Consider the following 17,639-nt stretch of genomic DNA (forward strand, 5'->3'; position numbering starts at 1 on the left):
TCCCTTTCCCAGGCTTCCACTACTCCTCTGAGTCGGCGTTGGAGTGTTTCTGCGTGTAGGGAATTCACCGAGGTCTCCTTACGTACAAGCTGGCTCTGTGTCCCTCGGGCAAAGCCTCCACGTCCCCCGCCCCTCTCTCGCTCATGTGTCCGGGGATCTTGCACCTTCTGGCCCATGCCCTGGTGAGCTCAGGGGGCTGCTGCCCACGTCCAGGAGAGATTCGGCACCTTGATGTGTGGGCCCCACCCTGACCTCGCACCACGACCTGAGTCCCGGGAAAGCCGGCAGGTGTGGTGAGTTCTGGGCCCCGGGGGCAGGTCAGGGGGGAACCTGTCTGCGAGCTCGAGGCTTCTGAGCCTCCAAGAGGAACTTCCAGATCAAGGGCCTGGCAAGTCCTGCTTTCAAGGGTGCGGTATCTACCGCTTGGGGTAATCACTGTGTAGGGCGTTCCTCTGTGTGTGTGTGTGTGTGTGTGTGTGTGTGTGTGTGTGTGTGTGTGTGTGTGTGTGTGTGTGTGTGTCTGGGGGGGGGGGGAGACAGACAGACAGAGACAGGCCATCATTTGACTAGATAAACCCGAGTGGAAGAACTACGTCCCCTTCCTTGGTCTCTTCTCCAGGAGAAATGCCACCAAGGTGCCACTGACTCTAAATACCCTCTCTCACTGTTGATGGCTGTCCCCTCTCCCTTGCTGCGGGTGATGCAGAGCCTTCTCCAGCCTCATAAAGCCACAGAAGCCACTTCAAAGGAACATCTGCCTTCTGAGCAGACAATCTGACGAGACACCCAGGTCTCATCCATCCGTTTCTAGTGCCCGAGTGAGTGGGGAGGCTTCTGGAATGTTCCAAAATGGAAAGAAAATTTGCCGACATCACGGCTAATAGAGTCAGAGGTGATTCAAAGCCAGGGATTAGGTTTAAGCAAAATTGAAGACGAACAGAATGAGAAGTGGGGTTCAATACGTCCGTTTCTGGCCAGCGGTCGAATTTCCCACTGTTTTCCTAAACAGCTCCACCGAGTCCACACTTTTTTCCACTGTGTTTCATATGGTGTGCTTGCCAGCCTGTTCTTGAATAATAAATCCTCACGTCGAATCCCCCGGGCCTTGGCTTCCCCTTCCCCTCGCAGCCAGCTCCTCAGTAATATTTTCAGTGTCTCCTGGTTGGACTTACTCTGCCCACAACTGGCGAAATGTGATTTACTAAGCACTCACCACGTGTAATATTTCAAAATTGCAATCACAGAATGGACTCCAAGAGAAGCCATGTTTTACATGCCCCCCCCCCCCCCGGCCGCCACCCTGTTTTCCTAGCTTAGTTTTAAGGCTTCAGGCTCCAGAGGCGAGTTCTGGTCTTTGTCGAGATGACACACCCTAGGGATGAATCTCCCAGATCCGACTGCCCTTCCTGGTCTGTTCTCCTCTCAGGAGGGGCGTCTGACCCAGAACCTCTGGTTCCAAATCTCCAGGTTTCCTGTCTCAAAGTCAGGCAGGAGGGTGAAGGGTACAAGCCCACCTCGAGGGAATCCTGAAAAACTCTGATTAATTCTGGCATCAGCATTAGGAGGACCTGGAGTTCCCGTCGTGGTGCAGCGAAAACCAATACGACTAGGAACCATGAGGCTGCGGGTTCGATCCCTGGCCTCGCTCAGTGGGTTAAGGATCCGGCGTGGCCATGAGCTGTGGTGTAGGTCACAGATGCGGCTCAGATCCTGCGTGGCTGCAGCTGTGGCGTACGTCGGCAGCAACAGCTCCAATTAGACCCCTAATCTGGGAAACTCCATATGCTGTGGGTGCAGCCCTAAAAAGACAAAAGACAAATTAAAAAAAAAAAAAGAATTAGGAGGACCTAAAACCAGGGAACCACTCAGGCCAGCTCCCATGACCCAACCACTCATCAAAGTCACAGGTAAGTTATAAAAACATGGCATCACAGCTGGAGTCGACGCCTATGCGACCCCTGGGGTTTAATCACACTCCCTTCCCTCCCAGTTCCAGCCCCGAGACGCTTCGCCTCAGGGCACAGCCAGGCCCTGCATCCTTCCTTCCCGGAGCAACTACACCTTGCAGCAAGGACTTTAGGATAAGCTTGGGCTCATCCGCGACCCAAGTGTTTGACACGCGGGAACTCTAACTGCTCAATAAGCCAATGAGAATGATAGCATCGCTTGGCCCCTCATTTTATAAAGGAGGAGGCTGAAGTCCAAAAAAACAGCAAAAGTAACTGTTTAAGGCTAAATGATGAGGAAGGGGAAAGCAGAGTCAGTGTCCAAGCCCAGGCGGTCTGGGTCCTGGGCCAGCCCAGCCACCGTGGCAGGCTGCCCACCTCCTGTGGTACCCTGCCCACGATGCAGACCGTCAAAGACAGCCCAGCCCTGTGTCCTGCGATCACGGTGTTGGGTGGACACACAACTGGCCTTCCATGCAGGGCTTTCACGAACCACAGCAAGAACAGGTCATGACAAAAGCCTGCTAGTTAGTATCTGTGCGTTTCCGGGATGTTTGAGCCGCTGTTCCAGAACTCAGTAATACCAACGTCCCTTTCTCATATGAAAAGGTACAGACAAGTGAAAGATTTTCTTTTACTAAAAAAATTTTTTTTTCCTGGTTGTACCGGGGGGACATGGCAGTTCCTGGGCCAGGGACTGAATCCGAGCCGCAGCTGTGGCCTATGCTGCAGCTGCATCAATGCCGGATCCTTTAACCTGCGATCGAACCCACACCTCCACAGCGACCTGAGCAGCTGCAGTTAGGTTCTTCACCCACTATGCCACAGCAGGAACTCCAAGTCAAATATTCTCAAAGCACAATGGCTGGAGGTCCTTGGTGGCTCAGCAGGTTAGGGTTCTGGTGGTGTCACTGCTGTGGCACAGGTTGGATCCCTGGACTAGAACCTTCCATGGATACAGCCAGAAAAAAATAAAGGGGTAATTGCTTTAAAGAGAGGCTCAAGCTCTGGAGGCTCCAATCAGGAACTCAGCACTCAGGAAGCAGCCTGAAAAATCACAACAAATTCAAACGAGGCCTGGGGTCTGGCTTCTATGGGTCAGTCAAGGTGGACACAGAGCTCATAGGATGCTTCCCCCCCAGCCCCCGAGACATCTGACCTTCCTGGGCTGGATCCCATCCCCTGCCCGGGCTCCCAGAACCCCGAGTCTGCATGCCAGGCTGTTGTCCTCCCCGAGGCGCCCTCCCCCGACCCCCGCCCACACACCCCATGGCCTCCTTCCTCCTCCTTGGGACAACTGTGTGTCCTGGACCACTGGATGACCGTGCTCCCACAGTCAAGGCTGATGTGGTGGCTCTGGGGTCATCCCTGAGCACCTGCAATTGCGCACCTGAGGCTCAGAGCCAGCGAGGGGGGACGGCAGGCCCCGGGGGTGGATCCCCCGCCAGGGCCATTCTGCCGGTGGCTCTGCAGAGTCCAGGGCTCCCTGGGCCTCTCAGGTGCAGAGAGCCAGACAGGGGGAGGGGTGTGAGGTGGCTTCTCAAGTGCACCATCCACCCCTCTCTCTCTAGACTTGAACTAGGGTGTCCATCTTTGCAAGTCTGGCACATTAACCCACTTTCCTATTCTGCACGTCATTACCGCAGAAATCATACTTTGGGGAGATCTGGGCGGCAGATTTTGGCCTTAAGTGTTCTGAGGCACTCTGGCTACTTTAAATCCGGTGGTCAGAGAGCCAAAGTCCAGCGCTATGCACCTCCTTATTATCTGCTGCATTATCTTTATCTAATTGCCTGCACTCTGCCCGGGCTGACAAATAAGGAACTGCACATGCTTATTAGTGTGTCTTTAGATGAAAGATGAGCTTGCCTGCAGGTCCCTGATGACCCGTTCAGATCACTGCCTGTGACACAGACCTACTCCAATGGAGGGTCTGGTGTGACGGCTCTCCCCTTCCACCCACAAAGTGGTGAAACAGCTCAGCCTTGTTGGGTCAGGGCATAAGAGAACACACAGCATCTATCCGCGACCCCACCCCGTCTGGCCACAGAAAACGAAACTGCAAATCTTTATTTCGCATAATTGCTTCAAGGAGTCTTGAATCCAAGGCTCGCTGCAGGAGTTCCCATTGTGGCTGAGTGGGTTAAGAACCATGAGGACACGGGTTCCATCCCTGGGCCCGCTCAGTGGGTTAAGGATCTGGCGTTGCTGTGAGCTGTGCTGTAGGTCACAGACTCAGCTCGAATCTGGCATGGCTGTGGCTGTGATGTGGGCTGGCAGCTACAGCTCCGATTCGACCCCTAGCCTGGGAACTTGTATAGGCCACAGGTGTGGCCTAAAAAGCCAAAAAAAAAAAAAGGTTTCACTGCAGACGTGAGACAGGTTCTGGAGGGCAGCCCTGCCAGGCTAGGGTGTAGACGGACAGAGAAAGGCATGTCAGGGTCGGACCTAAAGGTTCCAGCTCCCTGTTCTAATTCCATCCCAAGTGCAGACAGCTCTGACTTTATTATCATAAAAACGACTGCCGCAGGTAGCCACAGAGCCTCAGGCAGTTTCAAATAAATTACAGAATCCAGGAACATTTTGTTTCTGCCCAAATCTGTGCATTTTGGTCTGGGAACTTCAGTTTCCCTCTAAAGATGTCCAGGTTGAAAAACACTCTGATTTGACTTTCTACCTGCCAGAGGAAGAGAGGAGCACAGGTATCGTGGGAAAAAGACGATGTGATCTTTTTCCTCCTCTTAACTTAAAAATTAGGTAAAATGAAAATTTCTAATCAAACCAACTTATTGCTACTGCTCTATTTATAAGAATCTTTTCTTCTCAAAGATTTGCATTATCCCTAACGGGATGACTTTCTCTGATAAACACACACACACACACACACACAGGGTCAACAGAAACAGACATAGAAAATTTAATCCATACTGATTTTTTTTTTCTTGGTCTTTTTATCTTTTCTAGGGCCACACTCACGGCACATGCAGGTTCCCAGGCTAGGGGTCTAATCGGAGCTGTAGCCACAGGCCTACACCACAACCACAGCGACATGGGATCCGAGCCGTGTCTGCGACCTACACCACAGCTCACGGCAACGCCAGATTCTTAACCCACTGAGCAAGGCCAGGGATCGAACCCGCAACCTCATGGTTCCTGGTCGGATTCGTTCACCACTGCGCCACGACGGGAACTCCTAATTCATACGGATTTTTAAACTCAGACAACACATTACAAATGCTAACTATTATGCACCTCAAGCAGGTCCCACAAAAGTAAATTCTACTGCCTCCCTGGCAACTATTTTGTCTTGACTACTGTCTGAAGGAAGAGCCTGATCCATGAGCTCCCGCAAGGAAGAGGATCCATTTGCAGACACCTGTAAAGCAGCCATGCAGGAGGCTCAGCGTTCCAGTTTCCGAATTCTTTCAACTTCAAAAGAAAGCGGGAGAAGTGGGGTAAGGGCCCTGTGATCGGTCCAGCAGAAGCGAGCAGAGATTCCATTCCAGGAGGTGATCCGTCCTCATCCACCCCTTTAACAAAGACCCCTCCTGAGCGCTTTGTACCGGGCACCGTACGAGGCACCAGGAGACATCGGGAAACGAATCAGCCGGAGATCCTGAGACTAGCTGGCTGATACCCAAGCAGCGGTGACAAAAATAAAACAGGTGTAAGAAGAAAATGACGTAACATACTGGACGGTGAGAAACGCTCTGGGGAGAGGGGAGCTCGGGTGGGGCACATCAGGAATGGGGGGAGGCTGCCTATCAGCAAGGCGGGCGGTGTGGACCCTTGAGAGAGCGATGCTGAAGCAGCGACCTGGGGGGCAGGAAGGAAGGGTGGTCAGGCAGACGGCACAGCCAAGGTGAAGGCCGCTCACGCAGGGCTTTCCGGTCGTTACAGGAACCTTGGCTTGAACTGGGGAACTGGGCAGCCCCTGCATGGTTCCCAGCCCGGAGAAGTGAGGGCAGCTCTGACCCTCAAGAGCCGCTGTCAGCAGTGAGGTCAGAAGAGACGGCAGTGGGCTGACCTGGCATCAGGATGCACCGGCTGGGGACAAGAGGCAGCACCGCTTGGGCAATGGTGGGAAAACTTCTGGAAGTCTCTGAACGGAGGAAGAGGATTGTCAGGTGTCTGGAAGCGGGGGTGGTAGACACGGGGGGCCAGAAATGACCCCTCGAGCCCTGCCCTGCTTCAGAGACACAGTGATGAAGCCCAGGAGCAGTAAAAGCCTAAAGAATAAGACTGTGCTCTTCCTACGGCTGTGATGAAAAAAAAGGACCCGCTGGAGCAGAGGCAGCAGGATGAAAGATCACCGAACATCAGGATTCCGCTCAGGTGCGCTCCTCGTACCTGTGGAAACAAAAGCCACTGGCTGATAGGATCTCAGCGGAGCCTCAGGACAGCGGCGAGGAAGCGTATCAGGGATGGCCGTTCTCGGAGGCCAGTGCCCGACAAGGAAACCAGACAGCCCTGCCCATCACAGGCAGCCGCTGTTGCTATAGAAACGGTGCCCCCTCTTTTATGGCACCCCCTCTCCCTCCGACAGAGAAGCAGGCCTTTAGGAGCTGAATTTTCCATCCATTCGGAGGAACGAAAAACCTGGGGAGGAGGAAAAGACGCTCGTGACACTGTTGCACGTGCAAAAATGCAGATTACCGGGCCCTGGCCAGGACCCGGACTGGGGAGAAAGAGTACCGACAACGCTCTCTGTTCCTGAGAAGCAGGCCTGTGTCTACACCCTAAATGCAGGTCTGTGTAAAACGGAGTCCAGGGTCCACTTAACACGGAAGAGCAGAGCACCCACCAAGGACACAGACGCAGGGCCGGAGACGCTGCTCCTCGCGGGGAAAGTCAAGGCCTCCGGGAGTGAACCTCTGACCCCCTTTCTGACTTGAAAGCTCTCCAGCCAAAGGCCCGGAAAGCTGGTTTCTAAGGCTGACCCTCCGCGAGACCCTGACGGCTACAACGTTTGCTTTCATCCTCTCTATCTGGAAACCCACCTGTCCCCTCCGATTGTCCAGCTCCTCCCTCCCCACCTGACCCCTGCCACGAACGCACACACTTGTGTTTCAGGAAACAGGTCCCTTCTTATTCCTCCTCGTCACCCGGCAAACATGCCCCCTAAAGACAGGGAACGACAGGATGGAGAAGACTCCTGCACTGAGCACCTGCTGACTCCCACAGGGATTTCCACTTCCGTCCTTTTGAGAACTAAGAAGTCTGGCGTGAGATGCAGGAAGGTGGAAGGCAACTTCCCGTAGAAGAAGGTGAGGAAGTGCTGGTTCTGCCCACAGATGATGTCATTGGGGTCCAGACACTGTGCACGGGACGCCCCCACAGTAACGTTTAGCCCCCACGCCCATGGGCTCAGGCCAGGTGATGCTGTCCCAATATCATCTCTTAGGACTTTTTTTTTTTTTTTTGGTCTTTGCCATTTCTTGGGCCACTCTCGCGGCATATGGAGGCTCCCAGGCTAGGGGTCGAATCGGAGCTGTAGCCACCGGCCTACACCACAGCCACAGCAATGCAGGATCCGAGCCGTGTCTGCAACCTACACCACAGCTCACGGCAACGCCGGATCCTTAACCCACTGAGCAAGGCCAGCGACCGAACCCGCAACCTCATGGTTCCTAGTCGGATTCGTTAACCACTGCGCCATGACGGGAACTCCCCCTCCTAGGACTTTTAAAGAGGGTTCTCCTTTTTGTTTTCAATTTTTTAATTATTGGAGGACATTGTGCATGAGTCACGGGCAGGGTCTGCGTACAGCTTAATAGTGCGAGTGTTTTAGAGAAAATAGTGAAGGAGACTGGAGCCCTGATTCCTGCATTTCTCCACCTCTGGTTTCTGCCTTGTCCTTCCTTCCCTTCCAGCTTCCGTTATTTCTAGTTCTTTCAGTGTTCCCTTGTTCCATTCCTGCTGCCTTTCTGGCTGATGTCACCTTAAAATATATTAGGTACACATCAAATACGATAAATACATACAATCACATAAATACATCACAGATCATATAGCAAAGAGCCCATTGCTATATGAAGGGGCTCTCTTAATTCCAATACTTCTATCTTTTTAAAACAATTTTTCTTTTTATAGCACGTGGAAGTTCCCAGGCTAGGGGCTGAATCGGTGCTGCAGCTGCCAGCCTACACCACAGCCACAGCAATGCTGGACCTGAACCGCATCTGTGACTTACACCACAGCTTATGATAATGCTGGATCCTTAACCCACGGAGCAAGGCCAGGGATCGAACCCACATCTTCATGGACACTAGTTGGGCTCTTAACCCACTGAGTCACAACGAGAAGTCCCAGTAGTTCTGTCTTTAAAATAAATCTTCCTAAACAGTAAACAATAGGAGATGAAAAGACCCCATTGGGCTTCTCAAGTCCCAGCTGGGGACGATGCTGATGTCACCTATTCCACTTCTTTTTAACAGAAGCATGTTAAAATTGACCCCAAATTATCTAAGGTAAAAGCTGATAGCACATGAAATCCAAACACTACAGAAAGTTAAAAATTGTTTTTTACAGTGACTGTGACTTAAGGAAGATCCTTAAGTTCACTGAGAATTAAAAACCGTGTGTGGGAGTTCCCGTTGTGGCACAGTAGCTAACGAATCCGACTAGGAACCATAAGGTTGCAGGTTCGATCCCTGGTCTTGCTCAGTGGGTTAAGGATCTGGCGTTGCCGTGAGCTGTGGTATTGGTTGCAGACATGGCTCAGTTCTGGCGTGGCTGTGGCTCTGGCGTAGGCCGGCAGCTACAGCTTCAATTTGACCCCTAGCCTGGCAACCTCCATATGCCGTGGGTGTAGCCCTAAAATGACAAAAAAAAAAAAAGTGTGTGAAATGAACCTGTCTACAGAACAGAATCAGACTCCCAGACAAGGAGAAGAGACTTGTGGTTGGCAAGGGGGAGGGACGGGGAGCCTGGGGTTAGCAGACGCCAACTATTCCATTGAGAATGGAGAAGCAATGAGGTCCTGCTGTGCAGCACAGGGAACTCTGTCCAGTCTCCTGGGATAGACCATGATGGGAGATAATATGAGAAAAAGAATGTGTATATGCATGACTGGGTCACTTTGGCATACAGCAGAAAGTGACCCAGCATTGTAAATCAACTATCTTTTTATTTTATTTTATTTATCTTTTTTTTTGTCTTTTTGTCTTTTGTCTTTTGTGTTGTTGTTGTTGTTGCTATTTCTTGGGCCGCTCCCGCGGCATGTGGAGGTTCCCAGGCTAGGGGTTGAATCGGAGCTGTAGCCACCGGCCTACGCCAGAGCCACAGCAACGCGGGATCCGAGCCGCGTCTGCAACCTACACCCCAGCTCACGGCAACGCCGGATCCTTCACCCACTGAGCAAGGGCAGGGACCGAACCCGCAACCTCATGGTTCCTAGTCGGATTCGTGAACCACTGCGCCACGACGGGAACTCCCCTCAACTATATTTTAATAAGAAAATAAAAACTGTGTGTGTGTTTTTCACTCGCACTCGGATGATTTTAGCGCATTCTAAATGCCTTCAAGCTGTTTCTCTGCACGCCGCAGGTTTAAGTGAAGGTCGGCTTGTCTTTTCTGATATGAGAACTGCTCCATATGCAGCGCCTAGCCTCTCCCTTTCCTGCATCCCTCCAAGAGCTCCATCCCCGCCAGGCCTTTGCCCAGAGCATCCGTCCCTGGGACCTGCTGCTGCCAACCGAGATGCTCCGACCTGGGAAGCAGGGCGCTCGCCACCTAAACGGCTTCTCTCTAGATCTTGGGGGCCTTACTGGCTTCTAGGCTTCGTGCGAAATTCCCTATATATGTTCCTTGATCATGGGCGAAAGCTGAACATTTCTTGTGCTTCAAATGAATCTGGGAGGTGTTGGGAAACAGAAGGAAATATATGAAGGGAATCCCCACCATGGATCTGGCGTTGCCATGAGCTGCGCTGTGGTGTAGGTCACAGATGCAGCTCAGATCTGGTGTTGCCATGGCTGGGGCATAGGCCTGTAGCTGCAGCTCCAATGTGACCCTGAGCCCGGGAACTTTCATATGGCCCAGTGCAGCCTTAAAAAAGAGAGAGGAAGAAGAAAAAGAAGACATATATGGAGAAAACAGTAAAACTACTGGGGAAACCCATGCAGGGAAAACGTGTATACTACTGGGGCCAAACTGTTTGTTTTTCTCTCTAGCAATTAGCATACCCATTTAGAACCGAAATCATTTAGGCTGTTAGATTTCATAATGTTCAGACTTTTAAAATGCAGTGATATAATTACGCGAATTCCCCCACTCAATTATGGAGCCACAGAGTAGACTGAAAAGGAGACAGGACAGAGGGGAGGCTGAGCTGCGCTGAGGTCCAGAGAACACACGTGATTCGCACAATCTTATTCACACAATTACGCGTCGTCTTCTCGTGTGTAAAATGAGACGTTCTCAAATGTTTAAACGTTCGATTTCAGATAATCTCACGATACTAGATCACTCTAGAGAGAATATGTTCCCCAAAGTCATTAACCAGAAAGGCTGAGTGCTTTTTTTTTTTTTTTTACATGTACATAAAACCAAAGCAATGTGCTTAAAATGGAAGCAAATCATCAGACGGCACATGGGCACTCAGTGCCCTTAACACTAAATTAGGCAGAATTTAATTTGAAAAGAATTCCTGTACAGATTATCTTTACAGGCAACGTCCTATGACAGGGATCAATATTGCACACGGCGAAGAAGCATTCCGTATGCACTTGATAAATGCATTGTTATCATCAGAGTAATTAAAAGGAACAGGGTTATATGCAATCAGCATGTACATCTTACTCAGCAACTCCTGCCAGTTGCTTGCAAAAATTAAGCTCATTAATCATTCTGCCTCTAAAGGAGAAAAGGCTTGGGGTATGAAATAAAAAGCTCTATTTGACCCAGAAAAAAAATGTCCAAAGCCAACATCTGGAGAAATTCCTGTCTACGCAATGATGCTAGGATATTAATCTGATGAGGGAAAGGGATTTGAGTCCATTGTCAAAATATAAATGGATGTTATGTTATTCTAAGGCTTCAGACCTCCCTAAATCTACAAGTAACATACACAAGTAAATTATTTAAAAGTGTGCACTGGCAGGAATAAAAGGAAAGCAAAAAGGAGGCTGCCATGCCCACTTCCAAATGTCTTACTGCTACACAGAACTCAAATCGACTGAGAAGGCAGAATGCTCATTTTTCATACACAAATTTGGCTTTCAGCAAACACACTTTTTGGGCTGACTCCAGAGAGCAAAGGCTTGTTAACACGTTGACATGTGTTTGCTATAATTCCTAGTCGACAACTGCCTCATCCAAAGGAAAAAAGTCAGGCTGAGCCTTCTTCATTCTTCCAGCAACAGATGAGCTCTTTGTTATGGTTCTCCTCCCAGCCGAGGGAAGGATGAAGGTGAAATGAGATGCACGCAGTGGTGTTTTTTAAAAAATACAAGGTGCAATGCAGAGGCAATGCACTTTTGATGCTATGTTGGGCTTCGTCCATCAGTCAGCTAGGACTCAATCCTGACGTCACCAGTCTTATTTCCTTGTGACATAGACAACGTCCCAATTATGACTCCAGGCTCTGGCCTGAGACAGTCAGCAAAGATCGGTATCACTGTGCTATAGATTCTTTCCCAAAACATCCCAAGAGTGGCTGTTTTAGGCAGGAAACACTTCTCATGAGTTTAACCTACGTTCTGAAGCGAAGAAAATAAACTTTTTCAGGAAGACAACGATGGGATCCAGCAGGGAACCAGGATACAGTGTGTTAGGGCATGAAACCCACCAGGGTACCTCAACGCTTATCTAGGGAAATACTTCATGGCACAAGGAGGACATCAAGATACTGAGCAAAGGTAACTGTGCATCCTTATGTATATTGCAGGCCACGCTCAAGGGTAGAAGAGACAGCTGTATGAGACGCAGAAATAAGGAGATGAGGCAGAAAGTTATTTGGAATGAGAGAAGGGGAGTGACAGTGTTAGGGATATAGTCCCCATGGATTATCTTGGCACTACCACAGCAACCATCTAGGGCAGCTGCTTGGCATGTGGAGGGAAGGCTGGTAAGAGAGATCAAGTGGTGACTGCCACAGTTCTTGCAATTCCACACTTCCGCAAGTCTGGGAAACAGAGAAGCAGATGACCTTCCGAAGAAATCCTAGGAGAGGTCCATCAGAGTAATAATTTGAGTAATAAAATTAGTAATAATTTTGCCATCTGTGCATACCGAAGCTGCAAAATATACTCCGCTCCCTTTGTCTTCATCCTCATTCATCCAGCATCTAATGCATCGTAAGAAGAAAGCATGGAAGGGAAAGCATGGAAAAGTCCTGACCCAAACCTGGGAGTGTAGGTTCTCCAATCTCCTCCCCTAAAGGGAGGAGGGAAAAATGATGGACCAAAGAGTTGCCAAGGCCGAGGTCAGAGAGAGAGAGAGGACAGGAATTCATGCAACATTACGAAAGAGCCCAAGAAAAAAGGTTGAAGGGCAGGGGGGGTGTCCTCAAGAGCAAAAGTGATGACAATGAAGATTAAAGATCACTCAGGCCATTAAAACAACGCCATTAAGGGGACACTGATGACATTCGTGGGCAGTTCCTGCAGGGAAGACAATCACGGGGAAGTCTGCCACCCAGCTAAACAAGGGCAAGAGGATCTTTGCCACACGTTGATGGAATCCGTTGTAGACGACTTGATGCAGACGCTGAAAGCTCCAAATGACCCTGCAAGATCCGATCGCTGTTCTGTAGGTGAGTTATACTCAGCACTGGCACGTGAGTCATGCAACCAATGGGATCGTGCCGATGGGTGAACGTTTGAGCCTTTTTCTCAAGATAATGTGTAATTAAATATTGAAAGAAGCATTTAAAATTGGAGCAAAAGAAAGTAACCGGTATATAAGGATTTCTGTGGAACTATGCTACCTAAAGAAATTAACACTGATGAACCCCAAGGAGAAACTAAGGGGTTGTTGACATCATACCAGTGAAAAATCAGCGTGGAGAGTGAGACGAAGGGCTGGTTGCCGCAGACATCTGCGAAGATGAAATACATCATAAGCTGATAGACATCATGAGCAGTGATTTTTTTTGCTCCATCTCTGTTTTGGCCAATTTGCTGTTTTGAAATCCTACTGTCATCACATTTGTATTGTTAGGAAATCACGTGTCACCAAAAATGAAGAATACAGGAACATGCTGACACGGCTCCAAGAGGACTACTGCCTGGACAGGGCTCCAAGACATCCAGAGCCTTTATGAAACCCAAAGGAAATGCTCGAGCAGGGACATGACAGGGTTCGGTATCGTGAAATTAGTTGAAGTTATTTCCCATTGGAAGTTATTAAACGCCAGTAAAAGTCACTTCCGGCACCATTTCCTTTAAGAGTCAACTTATTTTTAAACACAGAGAATGAGTTTTACATCAAAACAGCTATTGATTACTGAGAGGGGGTTCCCATATCATCACCTTTATATTTAAAGAAATCTAGGGGATTCCCATGTTACTGACTTCATATTTAAATAAATCTAAGATTGATGGGGAAACGCTGATCAAAAAAGCAATCTGGCTTTATTTCTATTTTAAGGCTGAATGTCACGTCTTAAAACTCACCCACTCCAAAGAGGGTTTGATGTGGTGCCGCACAGTGGAGCAGTCCCTGCGGTGTGTAGTTGGTGAAGATAGGCACTGCACTGCCAGTTAGTTACCTGCCACACAACCTCAGCATGTGACCCCTCTCTTCTAAACCTGGTGACTACCTTCAACTTTATTTTGCGAGGAACTGCCACTCTCGGTCACATTCAGGCATGCTGCGTACACACGTACAGAGCTCAAGAACTATATTTTCCTTCCCCCTTTCTAGAGAGGAAGACAGAGAAGGCAGACGTTTCATTGGATTTTAAAGGTAGGCTGCTTACCAGCATCTCAGTAACCAAGGTGGGAGAGCTGCACCTGTTCCATGGAACAGCCTTCCCTGACCAACAAGCTACAGAAGAACGATAATACCACCAGCCTTATTGTTGGGACTCCAGACGTAGAGCTGAAGAGGTCCTGTGTGCTGATGCGGAGGATGCTTCAGGACCTTGGATAGCTCCCACCTGTGTCACTGGGAGCCAAACTGTTTAGGGAAATGTCACATGGTCACACCAAAGATACACAGAATAATGTGCAATGTGTCCCTAACTAGTTTATATCTCCAGGTTTAAATCTGGGTAGCAGAATGATTACTCACGATTCTTTAATTGTGACAAGGACTAATACCAGAAAAGCAGTGGTTATTTTTTTGGCTGTGGGCAAAACATGCGGAAGTTCCCGGGACAGGGATCAAACCCTCGCCACAGCAGGGACTGGAGCCGCTGCAGTGACAATGCAGATCCTTAACCCACTGCACCACAGGGGAACTCTAGAAAAGCGGTGTTTCCATCTCCTTTCTTTAGATAGTAATAACTCTCATCAAGCAAATTGCAGCCATTGCTCCTGGAGGAAGAGTAATTTGTTTAATACATACATCTATCTTTTAGTAGATTTTTAGACACGCTGTATCCAATTTTGTATATTTTTCTGAGAAAAGCACATAAAGGTTTTCAAGACATTCATACCACATTGTTTCATCATACGTTTTAAACATGGTATATATATACATATATGTATGTATGTATTTTCTAAGGATACTATATACAATACACTATATTTATATTTATGCACACACATATACACTTTTCTGTATTTTCCAGGAAAAAAAAAAACCCCACTGATCTCAGAAGTCAATGAATGTAAATTACATGTACCCTGTCAAGTCATTCAGCAGAAATCATTTGCAAATGTTAAATTCATAATGTGTTCCTCGGTTCTAGCCTTTTGCTGACCTGAGAAACAGTTCTAGACATATATCAACCCGAAAAGAAGGAATATATGTTCAAAGCTAAGATGGGGGGGGGGGGATGGGTGAAGATCCTCTAAAACGCAATTCAGAAAGCCTCCGGTGTCCTTTCTCCTAGCGACACCTAGAGCCGGGAACGAAGAAATCACTCGTCGTTCTTCACCCAAGCGGAACAGGATCCAACAGTCTTAAGTCAGATTTAAGGCAAAAGGTGCCTCACTTCTGCCTGCATTGCAGCTCAGTTGTCTTCCCCAAGATTCTCAATAGTTCCATCCTTGAGAATTTTTCAACTGCCCCAGTGAGACCCGTCCTTAAAGATTCTGGATCCTTGAGCCTGAGAATTCAAGCATTTCGCTCAGGACCTGACCCAAGGAAGCCAGGGACATCTCTCTGAGAGCTCTCTAAGCAACCCGGGGAGCCTGGAAATAATCCAAAATAAGAAAATCTCGAGAGGATCTGATACGGGTGTGTGTGTGTGTGTGTGTGACACACACACACACACACCCCACAAGTCCCACAAACTTTCATCATCTCTATGGCAGTCTCCACATCCCGCATTCACAACACCAAACAGAAACCAGTGACCCAAGGCAGGACGTACGCTGAATGACCTGCTCGGTGCAGGGACATGAACCGCCCTGCGTACATCAGGGCAGAGAGGCTTGTCTGAGAGGCATGTGTGAGGACCTGGGCCCAGGGGCTGTCCAGGTGGGAAACTTCCAAGGCCACACGCAGTCAGCTCTACAATCCCGCACACCCAGGCTATCTCGAGGCGCTGCATCAGCCCAGCCAGCCCTGCCTGCCTGTCTGAGTGCTTGCCTGGGATTTTTCTCTTTTTTTTTTCTGGCAAGAGGAGGTCTCAGAAACATGTTTCCTCTCTCCCTGGCCCTCCTATAGCTGAAGGGATCAAGAAAGGTGGCCGGACTCATCCATCATCCATCATCGCAGCCGGCTGGTGTCCTGCCTGAGTCATCTGTTACTAAGGTGATATGCAAATCCAACCTTTGAAACCCAGGCTTCCAGCCCAAGAAGAGTAGAAAACGCGCTCCTGGAGAAGTTTTCCGCTGACACAGTCTGAGATTGTTGCTAGTCCAAGGTTAGGATCCCGGACAGGCAGGGCCCGACTCGCATCGGCAAAAATTGTGCTGGGCCCTGGGACAGGAGATGGGGTGGATGCCGGGGCTTGTATTGTTTTTTTTCAGAAGGCAAAACCACCACCATCACCACCACCCTACGGGCAGTGGAGGGAAGGGGGACGTGGTGGAGAAGTGAGGGGTGGAGGCACGTGTGTGAAGGGGCAGCCTGGGAGGTCAGGAGGGCACAAGACAGATTCCAGTGACAGGTGGGAGGGGGAGGAAAAGAGCCTAAGACCGTCTCTTCCTCCAGTTATAAAGGAGTCAGAGACGAAGAAGAGAAAGAGGAAGAAGAAAAGGAGGGAGGGAGGGAGGGAGGGAGGGCGGCGAGAGCAAAGGGAGAAAGAAAAGAGAAACCAACTTGTAAGCAGAGACAGATGGAATTCTCTCCTTCGGATCCAGGGAACCATGCACTAGACACCAGACATCCACTCATCCCTGAACCCCCAGCCTGTTCCACATCCCAGCGGCGCAGCTCCACCAACGCTGCTCTCTGAAAGCCACCAACTCCTGGGCGCCGCCGCTGCAGACAGGGACCCGCTCCAGGACGGCGGTGACCGACATCCGCGCAAGGAGTGTATTTGTGGGGCGCTCCCGGGAGGCATGGGGGAGGGGAGCGAGGCGGGCGCCCCAAGACCCCCGCAGACGCGGCGCCGGCGCGTCTTCCCCGCGCGCCGCCCGAGCCCCGCGCCGCCCCCCCACCCACCAAGATGCTCTTACGTCCTCGTCGTCACAGTCGCTCCGCGCCTGGTACTGGAACCGGGGCCGGCCACCCGCGCCGCCGCCGCCGCCGCCGCCGCGCTCCCGGGGCCCCGCCGCGGGCGCCTGGGCTCCGAGGGGCTTGGGTCCCGCGCCGTCTTCCTCGGGCCCCTGGCCGCCCAGGAGGCGACTCGCCTCCGGGGGCGCCGGGAAGGACCGCGAGGTGTTGATCTTCCCGGTGAACCTCTGGTACAGCGAAGCCATCGGTCTCCGCGCGCGCTCGCGCCGGCCTTCTCCGGGGCGTTTTTCTCTCGGCTTTTCCCTCTCGCGGTCCCGCTCCCCACCCGCGGCGGGGGGACCCGGGGACGAAGACGGAGAAGAGGGAGAAGAAAGGACCGCGGCAGCGCAGCCGCTCCTCCCGCGCGCCACTCTCAAGTCGCCGCTGGGCGACGGCCGGGCTCAGCCTCCTCCGCCCCCTCCCCCGGCGGCTCGGCGAGGCCGGGTCTGGGGGTGTGTTCGCTCCCTCTTTTCTGTTCTGCTTTGCAACTCCTCGCCACGGCCACGCACGGCCTAATCACAGCCACCGAACGAAGGGCAAACACAGCCACCAAAACAACGTAAAGGGAGGGAAAATGCCTAGGCCCTGGAATTTGGCACCACCTAGAGACGGGCGAGCATCCGGAGCGAATCTCCGCGCTCCCCCGCCCCGGGCCCCCCGCGCCGCTGCTCCTCCCCCCTCCCTCTCCCCACGCGGCCCCTCCACCCGCCCGGAACGGGGCCCGGGTGGCCGGGGCTGGCAGCCAGGAGGCGGCGGGGCCACGCAGTCGGGGTGCGGGCTGGGATCGGGGACGCGCTGGGGGATCCGGGGTTCCGGGCCCCCGGGAGCGCAGAGAGCGCAGGCCGAGAAGGGGTGGGCGATGGGGAGGGGGCGTCGGGGGCACGGAGGGAGGGGGAGGCCTCCCCCCCACCTCCTGAC

The 17,639-nt window shown here is 51.2% G+C and overlaps 1 protein-coding gene across 1 annotated transcript in view; it reads right to left on the bottom strand.

Moving 5' to 3' along the window:
- The window catches only part of LOC125117757 (dipeptidyl aminopeptidase-like protein 6), a 555,755-nt gene extending 538,828 nt beyond the window's left edge, over positions 1 to 16,927 (bottom strand). Inside the window, exon 1 of the mRNA XM_047763847.1 lies at positions 16,685 to 16,927. Coding sequence (XP_047619803.1) covers positions 16,685 to 16,927 — 243 coding nt within the window. The remainder of the gene's footprint in view (positions 1 to 16,684) is intronic.
- Between the last annotated feature and the right edge of the window lie 712 nt (positions 16,928 to 17,639).

This window comes from Phacochoerus africanus, chromosome 16 (genome assembly GCF_016906955.1).
Source record: "Phacochoerus africanus isolate WHEZ1 chromosome 16, ROS_Pafr_v1, whole genome shotgun sequence".
In the NCBI taxonomy this organism is placed as follows: Eukaryota; Metazoa; Chordata; class Mammalia; order Artiodactyla; family Suidae; genus Phacochoerus; species Phacochoerus africanus.